The 20,706-nt window shown below is 41.4% G+C and overlaps 3 protein-coding genes and 1 long non-coding RNA gene across 5 annotated transcripts; 3 read left to right on the top strand and 1 right to left on the bottom strand.

The window, feature by feature from the left end:
• The first annotated feature begins 4,791 nt into the window (after positions 1-4,791).
• LOC131883274 (uncharacterized) lies at positions 4,792-8,639 on the top strand. Its single transcript, XM_059230709.1, has 4 exons — positions 4,792-5,055; positions 5,267-5,384; positions 6,479-6,610; positions 6,687-8,639. Exons 1-4 carry the CDS (start codon positions 5,030-5,032, stop codon positions 8,496-8,498), a joined length of 2,088 nt encoding a protein of 695 aa, XP_059086692.1. The 5' UTR covers positions 4,792-5,029; the 3' UTR covers positions 8,499-8,639.
• A 1,128-nt stretch (positions 8,640-9,767) lies between these two features.
• Positions 9,768-11,395, top strand: LOC131883280 (probable dimethyladenosine transferase). The gene is made up of 4 exons (XM_059230718.1): positions 9,768-10,024; positions 10,407-10,565; positions 10,665-10,955; positions 11,025-11,395. Exons 1-4 carry the CDS (start codon positions 9,848-9,850, stop codon positions 11,361-11,363), a joined length of 966 nt encoding a protein of 321 aa, XP_059086701.1. The 5' UTR covers positions 9,768-9,847; the 3' UTR covers positions 11,364-11,395.
• Positions 11,396-11,443: 48 nt separating this feature from the next.
• Positions 11,444-15,735, bottom strand: LOC131883271 (uncharacterized). Of its 2 annotated transcripts, XM_059230706.1 has the most exons (8): positions 15,599-15,735; positions 15,164-15,516; positions 14,710-15,022; positions 13,669-14,645; positions 13,049-13,187; positions 12,106-12,346; positions 11,777-11,917; positions 11,444-11,711 (listed from the first exon to the last, which is right to left on the bottom strand). In XM_059230706.1, the coding sequence occupies exons 2-8, from the start codon at positions 15,440-15,442 to the stop codon at positions 11,444-11,446; spliced, it is 2,358 nt and encodes a 785-aa protein (XP_059086689.1). In that variant the 5' UTR covers positions 15,443-15,516; positions 15,599-15,735. The 2 variants fall into 2 exon arrangements, with proteins under 2 accessions (XP_059086689.1, XP_059086690.1); XM_059230707.1 differs by lacking the exon at positions 15,599-15,735 and having other exon boundaries at positions 15,164-15,558.
• LOC131883282 (uncharacterized) lies at positions 14,426-18,908 on the top strand. Its single transcript, XR_009373603.1, has 3 exons — positions 14,426-15,458; positions 15,539-15,732; positions 18,413-18,908. It is a non-coding gene; the product is annotated as an uncharacterized LOC131883282 (long non-coding RNA).
• The last annotated feature ends 1,798 nt before the right edge of the window (positions 18,909-20,706 follow it).

The raw sequence follows: 20,706 nt of genomic DNA, 5'->3' as shown, positions 1-20,706 counted from the left end.
ACCAGTTTAGACTCGCTGGAAGAGCGCCTTTCACAAACTTGAACATAAACTGGATTATCTTCGTTTTCGCTAAATCTTTAACTTTGAGGATTCGCCATTTCCTAAATAAATCATCCGTATGCGCTCGGGTGTTACTCCCCTCTATCCATCGAACGCTTCGCTTTTGAAGAACGACAAGCTTTTCAATGTCTGAAGACGTCCCGTAATATTCAAGCCCATATATTAGTCTACTTTTCACTAACGCATTATATACCATATGTTTGAGATTTTTTGGAACTGTGTGTTTGGCTAAGAAGAGCGTAAACATTATTTTCCTAACGTTTAAACATACCTGACGAACGTGTTCCTTCCAATTTAGTTGGTCATCAAGATGTAATCCTAAAAACTTCAGGCTTTTTTCTTCATGTTTTGCTCCCACTTGGCGAATAGGGATATCCTTTAAAGATATATTTATATCCGGATCGGATTGGCGAGGTCTAAATACGATGAATTTAGTCTTAGATAAGTTTAGAGTTAGTCTATTTTCTTTGAAATATTTTGCCAGTTCTCCTAACCATTGCGTGGATTCTTGTTCAAGTTTATTCAAGTCAGTACCGTGATGCTGCAAAGTGGTATCATCTGCAAACATTGTAATTTTAAAATTTGTCGTCAGAGGTAAGTCGTTAATGTAGATTAGAAATAACAGAGGGCCCAAGATACTGCCCTGCGGTACGCCACAAGTAATTGCTTTCAGTTGCGATACAGTCCCATCTAACTCTACGTATTGCTTTCGATCTGACAAATAGTTTTGAACCCATCTAATGACATTACTACTGAAACCATATTTTTTTAGTTTGAGCAGAAGAATCCTATGATTCACTGTGTCGAAAGCTTTTCTTAAGTCGAGAAATATTGCTATGGAATAAGCGTCCTGGTTATTAAAGATGTTTTTTAAGAAATTATGCACTGCATCCATCGTAGAATAGCTTGGTCGGAAACCGAACTGAAGGTCACTCAAATGATCACTGCAAAAAGGCGCAAACATTTGTTGATAAACTATCTTTTATAAAACTTTTGACAATGACGATAGTATACTTATTGGCCTATAGTTACTCATATCTTCCCTACAACCCCCCTTATGCAATGGTATCACTTTGGCAATTTTCCAGTCAGCTGGGATATAACCCGTGATTAAAGAGATATTTACAAGCTGAGACAAAGGAGTGGCAATCTCCATTTTGATGCTTTTTAGGACTTTGTTTGATAATTCGTCAAAACCACGACTAGATTTGAAAGCCAGTTTGTTAATTGTTTTTAAAATATCGAGACGGGAAACAGCTTTGAAATAATAATATCGTTGGTGATGAACAGTAGGGATGTGAGCTAAGAAGTCAGTGCTTAAATTACCATTGTTTTGTTCGTTACTAAAACTTTCTCCTATTGAAGCAAAGTAGGAATTAAAAGAGGATGCCATATCCTGTTTGTCGCTCTTGATTGTATCCCCGACATTTAATGAGGAGGGTCTTCCAGTTGTTTCTCTTTCGTAACCCAGTAAATCTTTGGTCCCATTCCAAATTTGCCGCGAATTGCAATGGTTTCTTTCAAAATAGTTATGCCAAAATTCCGTTTTTGCTTTCTTAATCAAAGAGTGATACATATTAGAAAACTTCGTTAGGTTTTGTTTATTCATATGAGACGGATGCTTATGATATTGGGCCATAAGCTTTTGCTTTTGTTTTTTTTTATTTTAATAGGCCTTCGGTCATCCAAGGGTTTCTCCTGATCTTGTCAGTGATATTCTTTGATTGTCTCAAAGGACAAGCTTGTTCAAAAGCATTTTCAAGTTCGGACTTAAAATTCAAAAATGATCCGGCTGGATCTGTCTCGGATATGTTCCAGTTTACGTATCTTAGCATAATGCTCAACTTCTGCAAGTTTTTCGGTCCAGTGCATCGGTGTAGATTTGAAGTTTTATCTGTCGAAGGCACAGAATTCCTGCCCAAGGAGACAAAAGGGGCAAGATGATCGCTGACATCACAGATGAGAATTCCACATTTTAGTTGAATTGAACAATTTGTAAAAATATTGTCAATAAGAGTTTTTGAAAAAGGGGTTATTCTGGTCGATTGATGTAAAAGAGGGACAAGTTCTTGTTTAAGCATAAAGTCATTAAAGCTGGATGTTCTTGGTTTATCAAAATGAAAGTCAATATTAAAATCGCCACATAAAAACAGTTTTTTACTTTTGCAAGTGGTAAGTAAGTGGTCAAGACATGTAATTACTTCCTTAATGATAGCTTTCGGGGGTAAGTATAAAGAAAGTATAAAGAAATTTGTAGTTTCGATTCCGATTATCTCAAGATGATCAGAAATCATGCTAAGATCGTTCCTTTTTTTGTATGGAAGTGAATTGTGTATTAGGAAACATACTCCGCCTACCCTCTTATCGATCCGAGTTTCAAATTCTAAACTATATTCTTCAAAAGCTAAATTTACTCTGTCTACTTGCCAAACTTCTTGCATTGCCAATATTTTTGGATTTTGTGTGGAAAGAAGTTCTTCAATTTTAAATCTATTTGACACAACCGACCTGACATTATTCGACACCAACCAACTCTCACCCGCTTCCAATTTCTCGACGTATCCTTGTTGGTTCAAAGTAGGCCCATAATCACACCAGTGGTCTCCTTTTAAGTCACGCATCCAACCACCAAAATCAAGTAATTCAAGCCATTCCACACGTTCCAGCCCTCTATCAGAAAAAATTGCAAAGAAAACCCGCACATAATAATACAGACCATAGAAATATAAATATGGGCAATTGTTGAATCGAAGGTACGCTTTGCAAACCTAACTTCAACCTATTTCAGGCTCCTCACACCGTATTGGGATCATCGAGAACCTCTTTCCTTTCCTCTCGACAATTATTCCTTGCCAATGGGACGCCTTGAGTAGATGGAGATTTTCCTCGTGTTGTCATCGTATGAGCCGAAATATCGACCATTTTCTTCTTTCTTGGTAGTGTGCTCTTTTTTTCAGGATTGTCCTTAGACGTAGACAGACCGATAGGCCCTGCAGGTGACAGATTTGCGTCCGTATGATCAAAGTTTTTTTGTATGGTGGGTCTCGATGTTCTTTCCCCAATTTCCCTAGTATCTGGTTGCAAGGCGGCCCCGGTACTTGAGAGTTCAATATATTCTTGTTCACTTGAAGCCGCTAAGACGTTTTCTGTGGCTTCCGAGGTCTCATCTGGATTTGATTTTTCTGGGGGATCTTCTGCCTCTCCTTTTGATTCCTCCTGGAGTAGCTTTGCCAATGGACAGTCAGTCATAAAATGTCCTTCTTTCTGACATTTAAAGCATTTCAGGGTCTGATCCCTGTGGATCACGCGGACCTTTCTCCCGCGAATTGTAATATAATCAGGGATATCTCCAGTGGGTAAAAACAAAGCCCTCATATTTCCATTCGGAATTCCGCTCAGGCGTGGATCGTTCCTATCACTGAAAGTCTCTTCCTCTATGACTGACTTGAGATTACCAAAAGGCATGGTACACTTGGCCAGGTCATCCACAGATATATCGTCCGGCACGTTTAGGAACCGGATGGGTGCGAAACGTTGAGCACCCCTGACGACGCATCGCCAAGTTTTATCCCCATAAGAACTCTGGAACTCGAAGTTGCTTTCAAAGCGATCCTTAACACGAATTTCCTTGTAGGTCCTCAATCTCACAGTGGTTGATGAGCTTCCTCTCATCGTGAGGATTCCAGACAATTCAGATTTGCGGAAATCCAATTTCTCGAAGATAAAGTCGGCCAATTCGGTTGAGGTGAGATAGCCTCGCTCATGATTGCAGAAGAAGTCCACATAGACAAACGGATATTTTTTGACGGAGTCCTGCTCCTTCATCAAGTTCAGCGCATTGGCATAAGATGAAGTCGGACTGCTTTCAGTTCTTCCAGGATTGGTCACATTTTCGAACCCATTAGATTTGGGCGGAGGAGACCTCATTGTCGCCATGGCTCTTTCTAGGCCCTGTTGGCCTAGAAACGCCTCAGAACGATCACTGTTTGGCACCGGGGATGGTTATCACGCCCCAGAAACCAAGATTCACGGATGGAACTGGTTAGTTCTTGCCTAATTGAAAATTCGATTCGCCACACGAACAAGGACACATGTATCAACTTTGCCGAAGGGTGACGACGATGTAAGACCAGTATTTAAATTAGTGAAACAGGCCAAGCTGGAATTTCTCAGAATTGTTTGTAAATGTGACAAGCACCACCCACTATCTTTGTGAATTTACTTCAATGAAATTTTACTTACTTCACAAATTTAGATAGTGTTATTTATAGCTTATGAAAGATCATTGACCATTCCTACATGGGCAAACATCTCTGAAGACCTTTGCCTTAGCAACGAGGTGACCAAAGCCTTTTTTTATAAGTCCACAGGGCATTTTATTTGGCTGAACAAGCCATCTTCAGCTTTAAACAAAACAACTGTCCATAATCATGGAACAAGTTATTGACCCTTCAGTTCCTTTTAGCCTGTTGCTGGTTTGGCTTGGTCTTGTAATATTAAAAGTAACAAAGGTGGGGCTTCATGAAAACTGTCAGGGTGTGCATCAAAACCATCCATCCAACGTAATGCCATGTTTTTGTAATCACGCAACAAAAGTACCAAAATCGGACGCTGAAAGTCCGTTTGATATTTTATTACAACGGGATGTTGGTCACTTGCACTCAAGCAACCTCATCTGCTGCTGGGAGAGTTTCTTAAAGGGCTTACCTCCAAGTTTGGTGCTTGGACGTTATTCAGTATAAAAATACGCTAAGGGAAGTGCCCAATAGATGCACATTCTGAGTAACGGCCAAGCCTTAAATCCGAGATAGAAGAGCGTTTCAAAAACAGGCCTCCGGCAACTCAAGTTTAAGATTACCGGGGAAAGCCTTTCCGGGGAAATTGGTCCTCATCTATTTCCTCGCCCGTCATCTCTAATCCATCCATCAACTGGACGGAAAAAGCTGTCGATACCACGACCTCCGACGTTATGGCTCCAAGGCAATTGATTCAAAGGTAATTGGTAAGGATGGGTCCTAGGAGTCCTTGGCTCTCTCTTTGATCATCTTGCATTCAACAAACCCAATAAATCAAGATGATTTTCACGAGGACGAACTCGTCAAGTCTAGTACCTATGGGACTTCTCGCAATTGAGTGGAGGATAGAGGACGGACCAATGCTTCGCAATGTGTAAATAGCTTTAACCTAATCGAACTCTTGTTTTTAGGGGTTGGCAGACAGAGTGCTCATTGGTCGAGTCCATTGCTGCCTTAAGTCATCCGTCTTTAACTGACCTGGCCGATCTGGAGATCCGATGTCGCGATGGCTGCATTCGAGCTCATCAGGTAAGAACAAATATTATATCCAGGACAATGTCATGGTCATCAATGTCATGTCATGCCATGTCATTTGAGCGAGTTACAGTATAGCTAATCATTTAGTTATTTCGGAACAATATTTTTTGATGAGATATTTTTCCTCAGAAGCACCCCAAAAATATGTCACATAAACGTACCTACCTCCTCGAATCAAAGAGAATGGCCCTTACCTTGCCCTAAAACGCCCTAACATGCCCTTGCCCTAAAAGCAGTTTGTCACATATTTGATTGCATTTTCATGGTATGTACTGAGCTTTACATGCAGTTTTGGGAGTTATATGGCTTATTGAACCTACCAAACAGGACAAAACCACAGAAACGCGTCGTTAACCATTTATTATTATGTAATTATTCTGAATACAAATCGTATGTAAAATAATGGGAGGATGTTTCTTCGTATCCATCTTTTGAACGTGTTAAAAATCTCATTGGGTTTGGCCTGATTGCATAGCTCCAAAGCATAATCCTTTATTTCAATCGAGTCCTTTAATCGATTTCGTTAATATAACATATTAAATACCCGTTGCTTTCTTTTGCAAGTTTCTTCAACATTCCGTTTTGTTATATTTTGGACAGTAGTCAATATTATTTTTTGAATCATTTGTCTGTTGCTTAATAAAGTTACGTCATAAATATCTGCAAATCGAAACTGAACCTAATGTAAAACTTTCAACCAATGTGCAGTACTTGTTGTATTATTCTTCGTACAGGCAATGATACCACCAATAAATCAAATGAATTAAAAAGAATCGTCACAACAGGTGCTCAGATTATTTAATGAAAGAAAATCATGTGATATATTGGGTTGATATGAATATGACTTACTGATGCAAACTCACGTTCTACTGACTTCCATTGGTCAAGAATTACATAATTATATTCAGCAGCTAATTTTTCTCACCATTTGCAACTTCTTTTTGTTTTCAAAACATCACAGTCATGCAACATCACTCTTTGATTTGAACAGACCTTTTTCTAAAACTTTGAACTTTATGAATATGAATTTAAGCAACAATGCTCATCAAACGCTTTGATTCATTAGTCATGGCCAAATGTTTCAGGTGATATTCGGCCAACATTCCACGTTTTTGAAGCGCTTATTTGCCACTCGACAAACTCCCGAACTTCAATTTGTATCATTGCAAGATCAAGCTATGGTAGCCGATTTTTGGGGCTCACGCAAAGATGATTCGGTGAGATTACTCTAGAAGTTCCCTGGGTTGACATAAATAAGTGAATGGCTTTTTGTTCAGAGTATTTTTTTTTCAGATCACAATTGTCTTGCCCGATTTTTGTACAAAGGAAGTTAAGTTACTCGTACATTTGTTCTATCACGGCCAATGTATGGTTGAAGGCTCCAGCTCAGATGCCATGCCCGAACTCCTCAATCAATTATGTCGCAGCCTATCCATTGACTCATTTTCCTGCAAGGATCTCAAAGTGTCCATGCATTCCGTCCCTCCGATTCATTCTCCATCCACCAACACTCACCCAAACCTACCTTCGATAAGTCATTCCGAATCGAATACCCCGGCCAAAATCTACCTAAACCCTCTGTTAGATTCAGACAACGTTAGCACCACTTATAGGAAACAACAGACATCTGGAAATGAATCGAGTTGCACCCTGCACACGGAAGCAAACTCACCCCTGGAGAAGATGAGAAGAAAATGTCAATTGAAAACTGATCAATCATGCTCGGCTAAGTCAGGGCGAACGGACGAATCTTGCAATAGATACGCATGTGAATTTTGCGATAAAGTCATTGTCTTCCGACCTCTTCCAGGTGGAAGGCAATTTAATTGTCGTGTGTTCCTCACCCATGCCCTATCGCATTTTGTTGAGACCCAGTATGCCGATGTTCCCTGGTTGGACACATGGTTTTGTCCTTATCAAAATTGTCAGAAACAATTTAGTCAGAGTCGATACCTTTTCTTCCATTTGGCTAAAACGCACCATGAATTCGTCTTGCGCATTGATCGTCGCTTAACCGAGTTGCGGCAAAACCGTGCTCGGGTTGATGGCATGAGCAATGTGACCAAGCGAGATGAAGAGAACAGCCTGAAGAGAATTCTGTATTTTGCTCAACATAAATTGGGACTACCTCTCCCAAAAGGCAGGTTGCTTTTGCGTGATATAGAAAAAGATGTGTTGAAACAGTTCGAGCTCAAGACCAAAGATACCAGTTATGTGGAGTGCGGCATTTGCAATCGTGGCGAGTCTAAATTCACACTACACGCTTTCGCACTTTTGCATTACTTTTTAGAGCACGTTGCCAAAAATTTGCCGGGTGTCGAAGCTCTGCATCTGTCACCCGATGGCTCCCGGTTCATGCCGCACTATCAGTGTGGCGTAGACACCAACTGCAACTTCAGCACAAGTTTAAGAACGGCTTTGGTTTATCACTTAGGCAACAAACATGGATTTTTCAACAAGCTCTCCGTCACTGAACGAATACCGGGAATATCTGTGCATGATGTGAAGCCAATCGTCCAACCTGCAATGGGTAATGAGAAGAAATCCCCTTCCGTATTTATTTGTTGTTCTATAACTTGTGATTACCATCAAATGTTGGAGCATTTTCAAACTGATCACGGCCAGGATCGAGCTATCCTGGTCCAATGTGGATTGTGCAAAAACTATTTGGAATCTGCCACGCCTGAAATGTTCAAGCATGAGAATCACGTTTGCCCTGATTCCAGCCTGACCTCCTATGATAATGTAACAGGCACGGTTCCAACTGCAGGACAAAAAGATGAGACATCCAATTGTACGCTCGAGGGCAAGGTCAACGTGGAGAATGCTATAATAGGTGTGAAAACTGATGTACCGGCCTCCTGCCTAACAAACGAGTTCATGTCCCAGCAATCATTGCCAAAGTCAAGAGCAAATGATAAGAACCGAAAAAGAAAACAGTCCCACAAGAGGAATGACACAAAGGAAGCCCGTGCCAAGGAAGATCCTTCTATGGCAAAAATAGCCTCTGGTCCCGGATTACTAGTGAAACCTGATGGTCATTGGGAAGTGGGGTCAGACTGTGGATCCATTATATGCTTAGATTCTGATGATGACAAATGCTGATGGATGATGATACACTAAATCAGATCAAATTGCTAAATGGACTTTATTTATTAATAAAAAAGCTATACGGGCTGCGAGGTAAGAATTCAACAAACTCTAGCGGCCAAAAAGGGAAAAAGAGGGTTAGTTAGGAATAATCATGACTGCTTGGATTCATTCAAAACCCTTGGAAATATTTGAAGACAGATAGATACAAACAAAAGTGATTAGATTTCTTATGAATGATCTGAGGTTATGTGATATAGTGAAATAAGAGTGATTACTTGAGACTTTTTTGTGTATTAAGTTCAAATATCTGTGTCACTTTTTGTTTTTTTTGTCCACACAGGTGTCTTTTTGACCAATTTTTTCGAAAGAAAAAAAACAGTTTCGGTGTCTAATAATCCTAAAAGGACCTTTTTGTGTCATTGTTTTGTACCAAAGAATTTTAATAGGGCATGTTGGAATAACTGTTGCAGTTTAATACTTTAAGGAGTCATTTTTCATGTACTTTTTGGCCTACAAAATTCAGCCCTGCCTCCAATGTTGCCGTTTTTTGTTGCAATCCTGGTCTTGTCTTGTTGAACTTGAACTTCATCATTAATCTTTAAATTAGCATTGCCTTTATCCAAAATCTTGGCTAAGTTAATGAGCAAGATAAGATATTTGCAAAGTAATTGAAAATACAAAATATGAAAACCGCTCTCTTTCTAAATGTTGAACTAATTAATTCGTGCTTTCTAGTTGATCATTCAAAGGAAATGCCTGGTACCATACCCCTAGACATGACATTTACAAAAGTAGTTCATCAAATCATAAAAAAACAAGAAAAGACTTGAAATAGTTCCTGGCATCTGAAATTTAGGCCTTTGGGAGGATGACATATGTTAAGAAGTTGGGTTATTGGCCTTAGTACAACTTGCAACACCCAATTTGAGATTTAGTAACAAAATTACACTAAGATAGAGGTGCAAAGAAAATAATTCATACAGTACAGCCTCTTTTTAACACAACTTGCCTATCATCAACTAAATTTGTTCATAACACTGTTTTGGCTCAATTGAAAAATTAGTCATAAGCTTAGTGGCGAACAAATTCTCAATTTTCACACCCACCATCGATTTTTTTAAAGCAAACAAAAATAGGAGTTTGAAATATCTGGAATAAAATCTCTTCAATATATATATATACGATGGGCCGTTGCGCAGCCTAATTACAAAAATCACGCAACCTTAGTTTGTTGTTCATTACGGGTGAACAAAAAAGAGTTGGTTACCAGCAGCTGTAGGCAGCAGGAGCTCCCTCCTCACAATCAGCACGATCAGCACGATCAGCACGATCAGCACGGACTTGTTCCGGACTCATCAGTCATGCCAAAAGTGAAATCCTCGCGCAAATCTCGCCGCACGTCCAATTCGGCCCATCCGGCTCAAGGGGGGCGGGAGGCGGCGGCTGGATGCGGTGGACAACAGGGTATGGTGTTTAACACGGGTCTGGGACAGCACATCTTGAAGAACCCGTTAGTGGTGCAAGCCATTATCGACAAGGTACGTGTCCAAGGGGATGGGTTAGCTTCCCAAGCAAGCCCTTCAGGCAGCCAAGCAGTATCACTCTCCCCAGTCTCGCCAATCACCCCAAGTCATCATGATGTTAGTTCATTTCTAGTTTAGATCGGGCACATATTGGTTGGTTGGTTTACATTTGATCCCAAGAAATCCACGCTCTTTTTTTCCCAGCAGTCGTGGGAGAAATGAATGAATGCATGCATGAATGCTTGAATGCTTGGCTGCATTTGGCTTAGATTCTTTGAACAAGGATGGATCGACCAGAGCGTGGGATTGGCCCCTTGTACGTCCTTGTGTCGGTCCATCCATAACCCAATCTATGGTCCATCCTCATGTCTCAGTCTATTTGTCTGTCTGTTTGTAGGCTGCCTTGAGACCCACTGATGTGGTGTTAGAGATCGGTCCGGGCACGGGCAACCTCAGTGTGCGAGCCCTGGAAAAGTGCAAAAAACTCATCGCTTGTGAAGTCGATCCCCGGATGGTAGCGGAACTCCAAAAGCGTGTCCAAGGCACCAATTATCAGGTAAATCCAACTTTATCATTCGCTCGCACCTTCTGTTCAAGCCGGAGGGGTTCAGCTCGCCACCGGTTTGATCTCAACTAATTACGCTGATCACTCCAGTCCAAATTGCAATTGATGGTGGGCGATGTGATCAAAACAGATCTGCCCTTCTTTGACGCGTGTGTGGCCAACGTGCCCTATCAGATCTCGTCGCCCTTGGTGTTTAAACTGTTGCTTCATCGTCCGTTCTTCCGGTGTGCCGTGCTTATGTTTCAACGCGAATTCGCCCAAAGGCTCGTGGCCCAACCTGGAGATAAACTCTATTGTCGCCTCTCCATCAACACCCAGCTCCTGGCTCGTGTAGATCACGTTATGAAAGTGGGCAAAGGCAATTTTCGCCCGCCTCCCAAGGTGAGTGGGGTCGGTTCCAATGCGAAAGCGCCACATGTGCTTGTTAACTTTTTCTCTTCTCTGGAGTAGGTTGAATCAAGTGTGGTCCGCCTTGAGCCTCGAAACCCGCCCCCGCCCATTAACTTCAAAGAGTGGGATGGTCTGACCCGAATCGCTTTCGTTCGCAAGAACAAAACCCTGAGCGCGGCCTTCAACCAGACCACCGTGCTTTTGATGTTAGAAAAAAACTATCGCGTTCATTTGACATTGGCCGATCGTCCTTTGCCCGACAACGTGGACATTAAGGCACTCATCGATGAGGTCCTCACTGAAATTGATTTCAAAGCTAAACGCGCCCGTACCATGGATATTGATGACTTTATGAAACTCTTACATGCGTTTAATGCGAAAGGTATCCATTTTGTCTAATATGGGATTGAAGAAATCGAACTCCAAGTTTATCGGCAAAACATTTATTGGCAAAAGACCCCGTGCTGGAGTGGACCTCCCTATTCTGACTTAGGGTGAGTCAGTGCAATGGAAGGCGTAAGATTTTGGATATCCTCGGATCTCATGTCTGGAGTGATGTTCTCCTTGGGATTATTTAAGGCCACCAATATCTCCTCACTTACTAATTCTGGATGTTCCCGCGCAAATTTTCGATACATTTCTTGGAACCAAGGCAACGGAAATGAAGGGCTGTATTGATAATTGACCAAATATTCTTCGTCTTGTTTCACTTTGCGAGTCGTTTTCATGGCCATGACGATTCCAAATCTAAAAAGGTCATGATCGAAACAATGGTCCACCTCAATCCGATGGATATATTCAATAGTTATCACCTGGCACTGTCTATGGTCGTGAAAGACACGCTAGGAAGAAAGTGGTGATTCACTTTATGCCCGACTGTAGCATTGTACGTCTCGGTCCGTCCAAAGGCAGGAGGTATGTCGATTTTCTTTAAGCAAGTTTCCATATTGAGCCTGTAAAATGGATCATCTTACTCTGCTCTCACTCTCGAAATGATTGTACCACAGGCACAATCGTTTAGGGATCGCGTGTTGATTTTAACATTCATTTCTTCTCACTGTATTTCAACTTATCCCCAACGCGTACCCTGAATAAACAACAACAACAATAGAAACTGTCGACCGATGGTCTTCATCCCTACCTGTATTTATAAAGGTCTTGTAAAGCCGCGTCCAACTGGATATTGGTCAGATTTTTTTCTTTGAGTTCGGCTTTTTGCCTGGATTGGAGGTTCGTTAATTCCGTGTCATTTAAGATACGACCACTATAAAGCGAGAAGGTGGTTTCCGAGGGAACGTCAAACTTTGCAAAAGCTCCTTCTCCTGCATTGTCCAAGTCTTCTGAGGGCTTCAAATGCACGTATCGGACGTCCAACGGATCTCCTAGGATGGAAAAAACTGCATTGTGAGAAAGGAAAAGTGAATCTAAAGTGTCTACTGAATGGTACTTTTTTATAGTTTGTCCTGAAATTCCGTTCCTCTCTATGCCCGACTTCGACAACCGCTCTTTTGATGAGCTCTATCAAAATAAAAGGCCTTGAACAAAGAATGAAATACAGCCATCTTAGATACCAACTTGGATCAGCCATCGGTTTAAGACGCTATTTACACCAGAATACTTTCTTACTTCCGGCCTTAGATTTTAGATTTTATGTACTGTCTAGGTTCGTTAGGCAAAGTGATGTTAACATCAAGACTATTGATTGGCCTTTTTGAAAGCGGATTGGAACTTTTCTTCGGTTTAGGGGAAAGGCTGCCTAACAACTCTCCAAGCTTGTCCTAAATCGAAACCCTATGAGTGTATCACCACAAGAAGTACGTAAATTACTCTGAAGCCTAAAATCAATCTTCGTGGATGCTTTGAACAAAAAAAACTCGTAAAGGGTAGGGAAAAATGTAGACTGAAATTGGAGGAAAAATATTTCAGTGTGACGAATCACATTAAGAGGTGTATTACACTTAGAGTGACTACGTAAATAAATACTAGCCTAACGCATGAGATCTATCCTCACGGTTTTAGGGTAGATATATTGTGGGGAAATTTCAGGACACACTAAATTATCCTTATAATTCCTTGTCTCATACTTAGTAAAGGCTGATCGCCGAAAGAATTTTTAGTTGGAGGATTATAATGAAAATTTGGTCCCGTTGGCGAGGAGAACTTAAGAATCTTGATACCATTCTGACATTTTTCGCCCGTGACTTCACTCTCTTGGGCCGAAATCTGAAATAAAAACCATAACAGTAAGGCAGCGAGCGACCTGTCTTGAAAAAGGAGCAAATGGATGGCACTTATCCCACCCCCCACCCGCCCCCCACTCTTCCTTTTTTCTTGAATTTCCTGTCAAAAAGAGAAAGCATTACTGGATTCAATGCCCGATTGTTGAGCCCAGAAATTTGCGGTACCCCCGCGTGGTTTCGTGAACGCAAATTTTGAAATGCGACAGTACTAAATTTTACCCAGTCGCATTTCAAACTGTGCTTTCCCGAAACGATCTGATACCCGCAGTTGGTGCAACTGGGTATTGATCGCATCTTAAAATATGCGCTCACGAAACAACGTGCGGGTGCCCCATTAACTCGTTCCTTTTTTTAGGGGATAAAATACGAGGTGGTGTTTTGCACGCAATTTTTGGATATTTGGATTCGATTAGATTGATAGACGCTGAAAGCCACGTTGATATTTCGTAAAGGGCCTCGCTTACCATAATTCCTTGTTTGAATTGTCCCACAAAAGCAGTCTTCATATCTGGATAGACGTAGGTGATAGATTCGCCCGTGAAATCCCCGTCAATACCAACCTCCCCATGAATCCAAGCACCTCCAATTAATCCTCGCCAGCTGTGTCCAACAGGCACCCCATCTTTGAATAGGCCGATGTAGGCGAGCTCGCCACCACGAATTTTCGCCCCACAATCGCTGTGTTGGTCGTTGCTCACGCGTCCAAACCCCCTGACCGGGCCATGGAGTCGACCATTTTTCAATCGACCAATTAAGCCGTGTCGGATTTGGTTCTCTTCCGTCAAAAAGCTTGCAGTCTGATCAGAGCCCCTTGTCATACTTTGAAGGGAAGTCTCGAAGGAAATAACGACAGGATTATTCCAGAACTGTTGGAGCTGAATGGCTTGGAAGCGCGGAACTTTGGCCCGAATCACGCCATTGCGCACTTGGCATTTCAGCAACACCATCTTGTGACTGGATATGGTACACGGGAACGAGTTTAAACCCCTTCTGGATTTGTAATGATTCAATTCAATGTATATTGTTGGGTCTTCCCAATTTAGAGCCTGTCCTTCAAATGGACTATCCCAAAAAGGATTGCTCAGATGGGACTGCATAACCAGCAGCCAATGATTCATGGCCACTAATGTCTTGTTAGATTGCCAATTCGAATTGGCACAAAATGACGAATGCAACGGGCCTGCGTCTGCATTTGATCTTTCATTAGTCAAAAGGTTCAAGGCAAAAGATTCGGGCGCTTGTTCGATATCACGTAGAGACAGATCGCATTGCTGCCGATCAATTGTCATATCGAGTACTTGATGGCAGTCTTGAAGATAGACATTGCCGGTAGACTGGCAAGTCAAAAACGATTCAAAGTCTTTCGTCAGCAGAACTCGATCATCCGTCGAAATGGACAAGAGGTGATATCCATTGCTTTGGCTGGAGAGCAGCGGTGTTCCTAAACGATCGCTCAAATGATGACGGAACAACTTATTATGAGTTCAGGTGTTAAAAGATCTCACCATCGATTGCAGAGGCATTTAGGAAGCCTCTCCTCTGCTCCATGTCGAAATAACGCAAGATCCCCACCAAGTGATTATTTTCCGCATGACCAACTAGGATGGTGTCATCTTTGAATTGGAGTATCACTCGCCCCTCCAACTGATCAGCCAGAAAGTTGCCCGAAATTGACCTAATACCCGGGTGGGAAATTGATAGACATCGGCCCGTTCTAAAGCCGTGTTTGAATTTCCCGTGATCGTTGATATGGCTCGGGAAGGTCAGAATGCCATGGCCATTGAAAGGACCTCGCTTGACCTTCGACTTCTCCATGCTCTTCAAGAAAAAAAATGTTAAAATTGTGGATGTCATTGACTGGTTAAGAACAACAAAAAGCAAGAAAAATCAAGCGGCCCTTGATTAAGCCATGTAAGTGTGGCGGTAAATGTATCTGGAGGAAGGGTTAAAAACTCTTACCTGATAATTGTAACCAAAGATAGCTCCACGTTGGGAGCAATCGACGATGGAAAATATTTCTCCACTCCCTCCTCCCGGTCCTTCCATCTTCACGGCATCAACCTGATCCACCGCCACGTCTTTGGTGTCGCTCCTTTTGCAATCATATTTCAAGTCGGTAAAGTCGGCGAACCACGACTTTAATTCCTGTTTGGCGTTAATTGTCGTTGAGTGGACGCAAGCTTCAAAAATGGCAACCGAACAAAGGAATCTTCCAAAATTTGATTTAAGATCCGGCATGGTGCAAATCCGGCAGGTAAAAACTGCCAAAAGCCAACCGTCCTTCTCAAGGGACAATCTCAGAGATACCAAAACTTAACGTTTTATTTATGAAAGGAAATGAGAGTCACTATAACACCACAACTTCACGCGGAATGGCGCTTGTCTCAGAAATACCTAGACCAAGTTAGACAACTACAACACACAACAGCTCTTCCCTCCATTGACGGATAAGCGTAGAAGAGAAGAGAAATTATGCTTCGTACAAGAAAAGCGAGCTCTCCCGATTCGTTCTGACAGCGCCACCACAGGTAAGTACCGGTAACCTTAAAAGATCATCAATAATGCAAATGAAAGTTTAAAAATATATCTATTTGGAAAAACATCAAAAGCATATGCGAGACAAGAGCCTTAACGGGTGTTAGAGTATTGATTGTAGGTCCATTCATGTTATGGTATCACGGGCGGAACAGCTCCGGCTCTGAAATTATTTCGAGCACAAATGTACGTAAATATACCTCATTCGTACAAAAGCCAGGTGAATGGCAATGAATTAAAGGCAAAATTGCCAAAATTAGCTCATTCTTGAAAGAAACATTCTTACCCGTTTGGTCGAGCCCTCCTTACATTGAGTTTGCCTTGCAATTTTTGGGTATGAGTCAGGCCTATGTGTTTCCCAATTTTGGGCGGATTATTCGTAACGGTTAAAGGAGCACCGTGACTTGGATTTGAGGATGGGGACAACGGTATGGAATCATCCTCGACGAGGACCTAAATCGTGTTCCATTAGAGGCTATCAAAAATGGAATGGGTTCTTTACTCACCTGATCCGAGACGCAGCTTTGTGAGGGGGAAGTTTCAGAATTCAGAACAGTCTTGGAAAAGTTGTAATCTTTTGAATTAGTTGAGAACCAAGGGGGAACTTCGGTCGGATGATGTCGATATGAATGAGGTGTAACGGATTGGTTATTTTCAACGCGCTTGGCCTTTAAACAAATAACACAAAGGACGAAGATTCCGGACAGTAAGACAGCAAATGTTGTGATAAAAAGAACCAACACCGCAACAAAACGAGTATCTTGAGAGTGGATGGGCTCTACTCCTGGGTCAGGATCAGTTTGAAGATGATGTATGTTGTCAAATTCTGATTCGGTATCACTTTCTTTTAACATCCCGTTAATGTTTTTTTTCTTTCCTGGAAATAGAAACTTTTTAGTCATGAATCCCCATCTTTCACAGAATTGAGCGTTAAAGTAAACGAAACAATGAATAAGAGTGTTGAGAAAAGTCGTCTCTTTGCATATTTTTCCCGACCTCTGGATGAAACCTTTATGCTCTATGCCATCACTTCTCTGATAACTCAGGCAGACACTCCACAATCTCGGATTTTGTTTTACCGTATTTATTACAACATTTTTGAACACCATTGGGACACAATTATTATTTTACTGATGTTACTGTATCTTCTGGTGATCTCTGAAATTGGAGCTCGGTGCTCCAGAAATCAACATCACACATTTTTGGCGCTCAAATTTTCAATGCTTTTAATCATTACTTTTAAAGTATTGGCAGATAGGGGAGGGATTAGCATCGAAAAATGTCGTTGAGAAAGGTCGGGAAGGAGTCCCGAGCCGGATACCTCTCTCAACCTTTAGATTGCAGGTTTTGAGGTATTCTAACTTTTGAAACAGTACGAATGTTTTGATAACCAGCAGTTCAACGACGAACTCTAACAAAGTTAGGGCTACTAGCATTGAAAAATTTACCCAAAAGCAAACAAACAAGTAAGTTCACCACGTGAACAATCCCGGGATTTCGGGAGTTTTTAAACATAAACTGTACTAATCAACGAAATAGATAAATGTCCTCTTTTATCAGAATAAAATATTTCTGGTTACTAAGTTTTCTCTTACTTAGATGACCTGAACTGGATTCATGTGAATGGCTCAACAGATGTTTTTGCATAAATGGAAAATTAATTTATGAAATTGTGCTGTCCCAACTGACAAATTTCAAACCCTCCCTAAGATGGCCTCAGTTTTCTCTTCTACCAGAATGATTTTTGGAAGGCCAGGTGGCACGATCTTGTTCCAGAGAGTTCCATGTAATTGGATTACTGCCCATTATCCTTGGCGAGGGTGGAGAATTAGACGACTTCCCAAATGAAATCCCAGATTTTGAATCCTGCAACAAAACGCAAAAAAATTAGACTCTTGAGTCGACTTCAACTGTAATCGGAAAGACAGTCAGTACCTCCTTCAAATTTCGAAAAATTCTTTGAATCTCTTCGGGGATGAATTTCATCATGATATCACGGTTCATCTCATCAGTGTTGATTGCATATTTCGGAATGCCGGTCGAATGATGAAGGACCAAGGTACAAAGGACGTGTAACCCCCCAACACGGTTTATTGTTGCCACGTATCTTAAATTGAATTCATTGAACTGACAGATATTTTTTAAACCAAATTAATCCAAAACCCAAACCATTTGACTACCCCATCTCGACAACAAGATAATATGACAGAATGTGACACCTCGCAATCTGTCAGATTATCATGTTCTTGACATTGGATAGGATGGACTAGAGACCCTGGACTAGCGAGTCCGCGTGCTCTACAGAGTAAGACCGGTAAGAGAAGACGGCTTGGCAAAGTTCATGAAGACGAACATTGATCTTTCATTGTAGAAAGGTTAGAATAGTTGCATCTGGTTTCAATTCTGAAACAAGAATAGTTTTTAGACGTAGCCATACATATGAGATGGTAGGTACTAGCTCTGTAATGAATACAAACAGATTCCTCCCGGGTCATGGTCGTCCGGGGAAGGGATGACCTCCAGAAAGAGTGAACAGCGTGTGCATCGAGGCTTGAACGTCTAGACATTGATTTTAAGACCTCGGGAATCAGGATAATAGCCTTACTCGATGTCCGATTTCGTTGGAACTCCCCTCAGATTGAACACCTTAGGATCCATATCAACATGTTTTAGGTGTCATGAAATGAATTCATTGACCATGTCCTGGAGTGATCCTGAGTGTGGCTGAAGACACTGAAGTCATTTTTCCCAAAAAGAGGCCTGCCCAATTCACGCCAATCTTCTCTGTCATTCAGCCACCACAAGCTGGCTTGGTGGTTTCTATCTACCTTAAAGGCAGCCACATCAAGCACAAGGAAGCCCGTTGTGGGACAATTGCTATTGTAATTGCCTCTTCCGGCCTTTTTGAGCCTGCCATCGAACCTGAGCATGAATTGACAAGACACCTGTTCGTGTTATGTCCTTCACTTTTGGAAATGAAGAGATCACGTCGGATATCAATAATCTTTATTCCAGATAGTCCCGGATGCTACAGTATGCGCATTGATTTTTTGCATTTTCAAACAAGGTTATATCGAGCAAAATAGAAACTGAAAGAAGAGTCGTACAATTATTGTTATTTTTGTCCTGTTGTTAAGGAAGAGTTGTAGGGATACCTTAATTACAGCTCTTCATATTCTAGAGAATCTTATTTTTTAAGCCTCGATATTTCTGAGCTTCACCAGTCTCCAAATTAAAGCATTCTCTGATAGTATTTGGACAACATAGCTGAACTAAGGTATGGAGGCCCTTGACGTTGACCTATCATGTCAAATTGATTTTTCATCCAATTCCATTGATGATCCAATTTTCTACTTTGGGTCGGTTTTAGAATCAACGACTCCAAGTCCGTCAACGAAGTTGAAAACGCTCGAATGACCATCAAGACCCTCTATGAGGCCTGCTAACTGGCTAAATACATTGCTAAGAGGGTCAGCCACAGTTTAAATCTTGTTAACAAGGTTATCAGCGTGATTATGGAGCAGAACGGGGACACCAGGGCGGCCGCAAGGTCCGGAAGGCCGAGGTCTGCCATCACACCCACCAACATCAAGAAGGTCATGGTTATGACCTTATGGCTTTTGGCCTGGTTACTTCTGACGGAAATGTGATGCCCGTGTTTATCCCCAAGGGCGTCAAAATGAACGTAATAGTTCATTATAGTAATGAATCTCTACTATTTATTATAATATATTATATGTTATTACATATACGTTAAATAGAATAATTTAGGTTGCGCAAGGGCCCATCCCACGTCATTCATAGCACAAATGCCAAGAAAGAAAATGCAAGCCGTTTGAATACATAACGGCAAAGCTCCGGATTGGCCGCCCTTATCAGATTGGGATGGACCATTGGACCATTGGCGTGCTGATACACTCTAGTCCATAAGTTAGAAGAGGTGTGCAACTGAATGCTGTTTTATCAAGATAGTAGGGATTCATCACTATAATGAATCATACAAATCTAAAAGTCCTGTCTATGCACCTGGCCTTCATGAACTTTGAAAGAATGAAATAAATACAAGAAGATTGTTACCATTCATCAAAAACATGCTTCCAATTGTGCTTGAACTCTTGAACAACTTTTTCTGCTTACTTTTAATGAATGAAATCCTTTACTTTGCGTTCCTACCGCGGTGGACATTGTTAACAAAATCGCAAGATATTTGACCACCAATTGGAGGTACCAATGCCTAATTGTTTTACCTTTGAAATAATGTAGAACAAAAACGAAAAACAAATCAAAGTTTAGTGCACCTTAAAGTTGAGGTTATAACAGACCACAAGAGTAATCAAATATTTACCTATATCATTAACAACTTGACACCCACCTTGACTTACTCAACAATGTGTACTTCCCATTGCAAAACATGAAAGAAATCACACTGATAAGCCATTGGAAGCATTTTGGCGTTCATAATATTAATGTGAAATGAATTAACTAAGCTTAGTTTTCTGAATTCTTGCATATCACACAGTAGAAAACGGGTCCAAATATGAGCATTGGTCACATGCTCATTCATGGGAGTGCATCAAGCTCAATTTGGAAAGCTACGTTTTGATACAGCCACTGATTAAATCAAGGTATGGTGTGTCACCGAGCTTTCATGGTTCGATTTTCCCGCCCAAACTTAGTTTAGGACCCGGTTGATATGGAGCGCACCAAACCGGAAAGAGTAATGTTCAAAATCGACGAGGCAAGAACAGATAATTCTTTGACCTTTATGATTGATAGTGAACGAAAATATGAGTGAACCATTACGGATTTGTGTTGTTTGATTTCGGCCGCTACATTACTAGTAAACACGAAGTGCGGTTGGAGCGAGGGCGTGGTCGTACCTCGATTGATCGTTTCAGGACCTTGAAGAATTCGTTCTCAAATGTGAATAATTGGATCCGGTCGTCTCCGAGCGATCCCCTGGCCTG

This window comes from Tigriopus californicus, chromosome 7, assembly GCF_007210705.1.
Source record: "Tigriopus californicus strain San Diego chromosome 7, Tcal_SD_v2.1, whole genome shotgun sequence".
In the NCBI taxonomy this organism is placed as follows: Eukaryota; Metazoa; Arthropoda; class Copepoda; order Harpacticoida; family Harpacticidae; genus Tigriopus; species Tigriopus californicus.
This window is presented reverse-complemented; position numbering and strand designations above follow the sequence as displayed.

Coding starts and splice junctions, on each gene's coding strand:
- LOC131883271 (XM_059230706.1), bottom strand. CDS start 15,442: ATGCCGGATCTTAAATCAAATTTTGGAAGATTCCTTTGTTCGGTTGCC. Junction 14,646..14,709: donor AAATGCCTCTGCAATCGATG/GTGAGATCTTTT, acceptor GCGATCGTTTAG/GAACACCGCTGCTCTCCAGC. Junction 13,188..13,668: donor AATTCAAACAAGGAATTATG/GTAAGCGAGGCC, acceptor TTTTTATTTCAG/ATTTCGGCCCAAGAGAGTGA.
- LOC131883280 (XM_059230718.1), top strand. CDS start 9,848: ATGCCAAAAGTGAAATCCTCGCGCAAATCTCGCCGCACGTCCAATTCG. Junction 10,566..10,664: donor TCCAAGGCACCAATTATCAG/GTAAATCCAACT, acceptor TGATCACTCCAG/TCCAAATTGCAATTGATGGT. Junction 10,956..11,024: donor ATTTTCGCCCGCCTCCCAAG/GTGAGTGGGGTC, acceptor TCTCTGGAGTAG/GTTGAATCAAGTGTGGTCCG.
- LOC131883274 (XM_059230709.1), top strand. CDS start 5,030: ATGGCTCCAAGGCAATTGATTCAAAG. Junction 5,385..6,478: donor GCTGCATTCGAGCTCATCAG/GTAAGAACAAAT, acceptor CAAATGTTTCAG/GTGATATTCGGCCAACATTC. Junction 6,611..6,686: donor GCTCACGCAAAGATGATTCG/GTGAGATTACTC, acceptor TTTTTTTTTCAG/ATCACAATTGTCTTGCCCGA.